Here is an 8,576-nt window from a genome sequence, read left to right as displayed (position 1 = left end):
GGAGGTGGAGGTGGAGGTTTGATGTTTCTTAGTTGGCCCAAAGCTTATTTGATTGACCCATAACTTCTAACAAGTGGCTAGTTGATTGGAGCCTAAATTTTATGGACATACAGACTTTTAAGTCTCCTACTTGAAAGTTGATTTTTTCACCCCAATCAGACAAGCCAAATTGCAAAAATAAAGCTATGAAAACCTAGGACAATGATCAGGAGGGTGTACATCAAAATATAGATTATGAGAAGGTCCATGCCAATTTATGGGTTTCTCGTTGATTTAAAAAAAAAAAGGGCCTATGGTTGAATCTAGCTATCTCTGAAATTTAACATAATAATTGCCACATCATATTGTCAAAGACAAAACTAAATGGACTTTTAAGTGAAGTTTGTATAGATAAGTTTATGTAAACAACGTTTTCCTTACATATACATATAATGTGATTTGATCAGATGTACAAAAATACTTAGCCCTCCCACTATTAATCGGATCCGGGAATAAATAGAATGGATTTTCATCATATCGGAAATTCACCGATTCATATCCATGCTGACCCATTAAGTTGAGTTAGGGTTTTGAATGATGTTGATGATGACGGATCAATCCATATCCATATTCATATCCATATTGATAAGACGGGATATGGATTGGATTCTGATTAATATCTCAGTCATTGACAGCCCTAGCCCTAGCCATATAGGAGCAGGGTTCTAAAGTGTTGATGTCAGATCAGTATCAGATGAGGTCGATATCTAATTGATCCTGGATTTGGTATTGGTAGCGGTGTTAATGGGTCGGTCCGGTTTGGTTTTGATCTGGGTTAAGTCGATTTTGGTGTGGAAAGGCTGAAACCAAAATCGAACCAATAAAGAAATTTTGGTTTTGGTTTGATTTCAGTTTCGATGCAGTTTGTCTTCGATTTCTTAAATTGGTTTGTAATTGGATTGGTTTCGATTTTTGGTCCAATTTGGATTTGACTTTTCATACAGATTTATACAAAACTATGCAAATTTTAGTTTTTTTAATGAATTTTGGAGTGTTTCGGTTTCTTCGATCCGGGTTTTGAGCCGGTTTTGATTTGATTTCGGGTTCATCTAGTTTCTTGTACAGTTCGATTTGGTTTTAGGGTTGCAATACTCCAAACCGAAATCGAACCAATAAGGCTTCAGTTCGGTTTGATCCAAGCTATTATCTGTTTGGCCCGATCGGTTTTATCGGTTCGGTTTAGGGTTTGACACCCTTAGGTATTGGTATTGAATCAAGGGTAAAATTATAAAAAAGAATTATTTCTTTTTTTTTTTATGAAAAATAAGGATAAAATTGATCAATCTAAGTCAATACCGACTGATTTGGATTTTCCGAAGATCAATACCATTCAATTCCCAAGAATTAAATCCCTGGCTAGGAGTACTAGTTGACCATTTTTTTAATTTGTTCTCTCTAACCAGCTCGAAGGCCCTCTTTGGTATCATTTTTCCTTCTATTTTTGTTCACAAAAACAATTTTTTGTATTTGGTATCATTTATAAAACTTGTTTCTATTTAAAAAAATTTGATAAAACATAAAAACCAAAAAGAGATCAATAGTCATTTATGTGTTTCGGCCAAAATTGATTTTTAGTTTTTTTTGCATTGAACTTTAATGAGCATGTGCTTTAAGTTCCAATATGGAGGGGTAAAATAGTCATTTAGTTTGTAATTAGAAATCTAAGTCACTTGCCCCCTCTTCTTCAGTCCAAAGTGGGAGAAAATGGGAGAAGAAGACATCTCTTCACCCATTTCTTCAAAAAATCATTTTGGACATAAGGATACTAAACTATTTCTCACAAAAAAACCATTTTTGTTAAGTAGTTACCAAACCATATATGTGTTTTGATAAAAAATAATTTTCATTAATAATTTTTGTTAAATAAGTAAAAATAAAAAAGAAAAATGATACCTGAGAGGACCTAAGAAAAAAAAGAAGAGCAACGTTAATGCCACCACTTGTATTCTCATTGACCCTGCACTGGTGCAAGACATCCAGAGACATGTGAGTGCAAATAGATCACATTGCCCCCACTTTGTGCTGAAGATGCTCTTACACAATCTCCCATTGGTCGCACACCAGCTGAAGAGCCACAAGGCCTGGCAGAGTTCCTATTGCCCAATTGATACCAGACCCTAATGAACTGAAAACAGATGAGGACAACAGTAACCTCATTGTTGTACATGGTGGAAAAAATCTTGGTTATTGAATTAAAACCTCAGGCTGAAAAGGTCGCCTCATATACAGACGAATCAGAGCTCCTAGTGTCATTACCTGACACTCTCCCAGGTGTCACCTTAGGGTTCGGTGGCCATGTCATCCTACCATAGTAATCCCTTTTTTTGATGGGACCACAGAATAAGATGACTCATTAAATGGCTTCTTCTGCATTAGAATTTAGTGGAGAAAGGCTTACGGGTAGGTGTGGTCTGATCAAAGCTATCCCCATATAGTCTTATAAAGTAAGCTATCAATAGAAATAAAGGATAAGGTTAAAAACGAAGAAATATAAACCCAGTTTATAAAATTATTGAAGCTAAACTTGAATCTGCTGTCAGATACCTTAACACCCCAATAATTCTCTTCGATTCAACCGTGGTTGTATAACTGAAGATTGCAGAATGTATGTTTTAGGCAGATTTGTATCAAACTAATTTGATTTGCTTTGACTGGTTCTTTTCAAAAGCCACCCAAAAACACATCAGTAGAGCACATCTTGATGGTCTGTTCCTAGAAAAACTGGATTTGAATGAATCCAGTAAAAGAAGGGGGCCAAAGTGGGAGAAAACTAACTTGTTTTGATGAGAAGTGATGAAAAAAACCAGCCAGTTGAACCATACCCTGTTCCCTGGATTGAACAATGCAGTATGGAACTCGAAACCAGCCATTTGAACCATGTACAAAAGAATGTGGAAGAGCTCTGGAGACAGATGATTGGCAAGAAAATAACTAGAAATATATATAAATATCTGAATGAACTCTAGTGTTTATGACTGGCTCCAACTTTATTTGGATGGATACATTGTTTGCTGTGCTAGCTCATTCAGAATGTCCTTACACATTTTAACATTAAGAAGAAAGTTGTCGAAGGCAAATCAAGCACATGGAAGATTACTAATCCCTACAAACTATAGTATCTATGCCAAAGATTGTCATCAAGTTAACCTCAAATTAAGTCAGAGAAAATTAACACGCAAATATAAACAAACCCAATTTCGAATAATCCATTTTTATGTTTACTTACAAAAGAAAGTAAAAACCAATAGTTAATGGTCTGCACATTCTTGACAACACTAATAAAAGAATCCCAGATTAGAATGAACCTCCCTCTTCATATGGCCAGATAGATACACTCAAAATTGGTTTCATCATCATCTGTATAATAAGATAAGACTCCAAACCATGCTAGCCCAAAGAAGAGTTATAAATGAAGGGTCATTGAATACATACTTCTATATACAGTTATGGACATTAGCCAGAACTGCCTTCTCTGTAGGTTAAAAGGATTGGGGTTTTCACTTGGAACCTCTACCATCCATATCTGTCCTCTTCGTGCGGAAGTAGTGAAATCTTTCAGTACTGGGCTGAACATGCTAATGGGCTTAGTACAGCTCCATCACAAGGCTTCAGAAGTCAGTATGTTTTCTTCATTTTCCCTTTTCCTTTTCCCACTTTTCATATTTCCTTTTTCGAACTCAACTCAACTCAACTCATTCTTCATTTTTTTTTTTAAATCAACTACCTTGGTTGCTAACTTGCATCAAATTTCTTCATCTATGCATGGAGAGAGTTCGAATCATCAGCTACAAGTGCATCAGCTCCAGCTTTTTCTCTCAGATGAATGTTTTCAATGCCCGTTGAAATGTCTGTGACAGAGCTAATTCGAGCGTCTGTAGAGCGATTCTGTACCCAGTTCATCCAGTCTCCACGTTTACGCATCTTATCTCCCTGTAATAAGTCATCATAAGTAAATCCATTCATTTCAAAGCATACCAGGTGTTAAATGTTAAATGTTAAATAAAAACTTACTTGCACTTCTACAACAGCAGAGGGTTGCAACGATCTCACTATTACGTTTCTATCACTTGTCATGGCTTTAACCTTTGCAATAGAGAAAGAAAGGAAAAGTACTATCAATCAATCAATCAATAAATAAACAGGACATTTAAAAAGGGAAATGTAAAAGAGGCGAAAAGAACTAGTGATGATAAAAACAATGTACAAGGAAAAAAAATGATATTTTAAAAGGATAAGTAAACAAAGGGAAAAAGGACCAGCAAGAACTGAAAGGGGGGGGGGATAAGAAATTATAGTTTTATTTATATCATTTTTTGTTCTTTTAAATGCAAAAGCTCAGAACTAAATTACATGCCTAGAAGGTTCATTTGGTTTTATCATTGTGCAAGTATCTGAGATTTAAAAGGGTCTTCCCCATCCACTTGCTGAAAACCCCACTGACTTTTGGAAGGAACACAAAATAGATATGGAGGAAGAATAGCTTAATTGCTCCGGAAACAATGAAGACATACTGATAGAAGGCAACAAAAAACATCAAGTGCGACAAAAGCTGTGTGCTTCTCCCCAAATCAATTAGAAGTGAAAATAAGGAAACGTAGGGAAGTAGGAAAATTTGGATTCAAATATTTACCTCCAGATGATATTGAAACGCACAGAATGATCAACTAAATTTAATGCCAGCTCCTATGTCAATAGTATACCTTAAATTCACTAGCCTAGGTAAACAGACCATTCTCAAATTAACATATATTTTAGTTCAGAAGGGGCACCCAGTTGCTGACCCCATTTAGTTGAGATAAGGCCAAGCTTTGTTGTTGTTGTAAGAGGCACCCAGAAGAAAAATTGCAGTGAAGGTTGCATTTCACTGAGCAATGGAAGCTGGTTGTATTACATATGTTTCCAAGGAAATATGAGTAGGCATCAAATACTTACCACATTCATGCAAATGTGTAACAATATTACAAAGGAAACAAAAACAAGAAATCGATAGCAAACTTGAACAAGAAATGCCATTATTAGAGATATAACTATATACAGACAGAAAATTCTACTTTGGACCTATACACATTTCCAGGTGATTCAAACAAGGTGCCCCGAATTTGGACCTTGGCAGCAATCTAACATACCAACAGCTGTATACTCGAGTGGTGCAAATATTATAAATGATGCGATGTTAGTTAAAATTTATGCTATGTAAAAGCAAAGAAGGGTCATATAAATCAGAAGATTTAGTTGTGAACTTGAAGTAAACTTTCCCCTAAAATTAATTATTTTAGATTTAGCCTGACATAGGCTAATATGAACTTCAGTGCCTGTCATGTACATTGTTGTATTGTTATCAAAGGCAAGATTAAGAGCATATGAGATGTGACTTTTATTTGTTTAACACAAGGACATGTTTAGGGGTCCTGAATATTCCGTTAATAAAAACAATGGAAAGAAAGACAAGCTATGAAAAAAACAACAGAAAAATTTGTTCATGGAAAATGTAGCAGAAAAGCTGCAGTATTAATGGAAAATATTCAGACCACAACAAATGAGAAATATGCTCGTGAAGACATATGAAGTCACATGCAAGGGATGTAGAGGAGATATATGACGATTCTTGGTATCAGCTACGATTGAACCTGTGGGCTTCATTGTTGGTCATCTATAAATGCTTCCTCTCTATCCTACATTAGTGAGACCAAAGCCTCCCAAACACTAGCCCTCATAGTTCGTTAAATATACTATCAGCATCAGTGTTGTAGTAAGTTTTTTCCTTCTCCAAATAATAAATAAATAAATAAAAACAGGCCCCTGCTTCAAATCAAACGAAAGAGGTAGGATGTTAACCAAATCAAAACACAGAAATAATTTAATACATTGACATGAACATCCCACAGAACAACATAGGCAAGGAAATACCACTCTTGGCTAGATCATCAATCACATCATTTCCAAACCTTGGTCCAAGGGAATGAGATGTTCTTCAGGGAAGCCAAAGCCCAAAACTCTATGAGATAGAGAATCTTCCAGCTCCTAGGGAGGTTAGTCCATAAATTGACTAACAAGTTTAGCAGTTAAACTCAATACATGAACATACTAAGTTTTTTTTTCCAAGGGCTACATCATCTTTTCTTCGCGCGGGGGGGGGGGGGGGGATGAAGACTCATCCCAAAACAGTATCTTATAAAAATGAAAACATATTGAATATGCTTCTTCCTTATAGTCATATTGATTGCATAAAACAGACAGTTGCCTCCTTACAGTCAGGTGCCAAAACAATTGCCTCAAACAAATTTTCCTTCCACAACCAATAACCAAATATCCTAAAGTAGAAAACTCATCTTTTTCAGCACAACTTTGAGCATCTCTTGAATTGACATACCACATGTCCTACACTTTTTTTTTTGGGTGATAGATTGTTATGTGATAACTTAACAAGAGATAATATGAACTAGAGCTCAAGCATAAAATGAAAGAATGAGATATTTTTAAAGCAATAGGATTTTGAAAACTTCAGGAATTCTTAAAAATGACTTCATAAACTATATCACAGCGCAAGAAAACTGTCAGAGTAGAGTAATCACCCTTCTAAACTCTGCAATAAGATGAACAGGAACCCAGCCTTGATCATCCATCAAACTCTTCATGTAACCATCCTTCACCAAGTTTTCCTTACTACATTGTCAACCATAAAAGTTAAATTATAGGAAAACAGTAACCAATATGTATATATAAAAAGAGAAAAGTCTAGCAATTTTCTAAGTACCTGAAGTAATACTCAATTTGATGGAGTATTCTGTTGCACAGTTCAACTTCTGAGTTAGGGAAAATAGGCTGATTGTATGTTAGAGCTCCACCAACTGCATCCACATAAGGTGGCGGGGACGGCACTGGAGGCAGAGGAGGCACTGGAGGACAATACAATGGATTTGACGCCTCTGTAAAGAGAAGATTTAGACTCATCATAGTAGAACATCTCCCTTAAAAGGGTAGGAGAAGAAATACAATGGATTCGACGCCTCTGGAAAGAGAAGATTTAGACTCATAGTAAAACATCTCCCCCGAAGAAGAAACTCACCTGAAAAGTATGCATTACCGTAGTACCCAAAGTGTGGAAGCATATAGCCCGGAATCGGAGCCTGCGGAGGTTGAGGATTTACATTCATGTATGGAGGGTTAACCATTGGAGTGGAATGAGGAAAAGATTGTGGGAACGGTGGTGGTGGTGGCCCAAAAAATCCAGACGATCCACCATGGATTTGTTGCGAATTTATGAATCTATTATTGGCATTGGAATTGAACCCACCGCGATTGTGATTCCAATTGCTGAACCCGCGTTGTTGATAACGTCTATTAGAAAAATTCTGATCTCTTTTTCCTCCCTTCGAGTTGAATCCACTACCCCTCTGATTCGTACCAAATCGACCAGAAGAATAATGCTGATGATTTTGGTTATGAGCATAGCTATATTGCCTTGGCCTAGGTGCCATTGAAGATGAACTAGAGGAGGAAGAAGATGAGGACATCGATACCACTACAGTATGCTCGGACCTTGGAGCAGAGTTATCAATTGTTGAAGACGAAGAAGACTCATTGTCGTTCGCTGCAGCCATGTCGGTAGGGATAGACTCACAAGTCTCAATTTCCACAATCGCAGAAGCTGTCGAGAGGATCACCTGCACCCAAAAGAATAAGATCCCAAGATCTCTTTAGTTTTACCAGAAAACCCTAAAAGTAAAACGACCGTAACCATAGAAAGCGATGAGATTGAGATTGATAGAAAAAAAAAAGACCTCAGGAGATGGAACACTCTGAATAGAGAGAGCTGGCCAGGACGAAGCATCCATAACAGAATCCATTACCAATGCAGCTTGAGGTTCAGAGAATTTTTTCCAAGGGTTGCTTGAGGTGGTGGTGGTGGTACTGATGATCGAAGAAGAACAGGACTGGTTAGCCATTATGGATGATGGGTAAGAGCAGAACTTGTGAGTGTGTTCAAAGAGAGAGTGTGGGGACCAAAACGAGGCTTTCAGGGCCGAAATCGAAGAGAAAAAGACCACTTAAGCTTACACTGTTCATGTCGTTTTCGTATACAAGAATCTACAGAGACCCAACATATCTTGGGATTTGGAGATTATGGGTTCGAGAGATATCAAAGGAGAGGGTAAAGGGTATACATAAGAAAAGGAAAAGGAAGAGGGAGAGAGAGAGAGAGAGACACTGAAACAGAAAATGAAAAACCATCTCAGAATTTCAATTCTCACTCCCACTTCAAGGAATTCCTCCTAGTCATCGTCATAGTCATGCTCAAGCTCAAACTCAAACTCAAACTCAAACTCAAGCTACACAGGGATGGTTGGGTTTAGAATTATGACTTAGGGTTGGATTTGGTCCGGATTGAGTCTTAGGTTCAGTCGACTTCAACTTGGACCATTCCAATCCGATTGTAAGTTTAACCTTGATTTATATAATTAAATAGATTTAGGGTTTCAGGGTGACCATTCACTTGAGGTGTCAAAATCAAAATCGAAATGGATAAATCTGTTATT

At 36.9% G+C, this 8,576-nt stretch overlaps 1 protein-coding gene across 1 annotated transcript; it reads right to left on the bottom strand.

Moving 5' to 3' along the window:
- Positions 1–3,221: 3,221 nt before the first annotated feature.
- On the bottom strand, positions 3,222–8,375 carry LOC122074870 (la-related protein 1B-like). The gene is made up of 6 exons (XM_042639848.1): positions 7,821–8,375; positions 7,106–7,703; positions 6,794–6,965; positions 6,612–6,702; positions 4,051–4,122; positions 3,222–3,969 (listed from the first exon to the last, which is right to left on the bottom strand). The coding sequence occupies exons 1-6, from the start codon at positions 7,983–7,985 to the stop codon at positions 3,796–3,798; spliced, it is 1,272 nt and encodes a 423-aa protein (XP_042495782.1). The 5' UTR covers positions 7,986–8,375; the 3' UTR covers positions 3,222–3,795.
- Positions 8,376–8,576: the final 201 nt, after the last annotated feature.

Source organism: Macadamia integrifolia, chromosome 3 (genome assembly GCF_013358625.1).
Source record: "Macadamia integrifolia cultivar HAES 741 chromosome 3, SCU_Mint_v3, whole genome shotgun sequence".
Lineage (NCBI taxonomy): Eukaryota > Viridiplantae > Streptophyta > Magnoliopsida > Proteales > Proteaceae > Macadamia > Macadamia integrifolia.
This window is presented reverse-complemented; position numbering and strand designations above follow the sequence as displayed.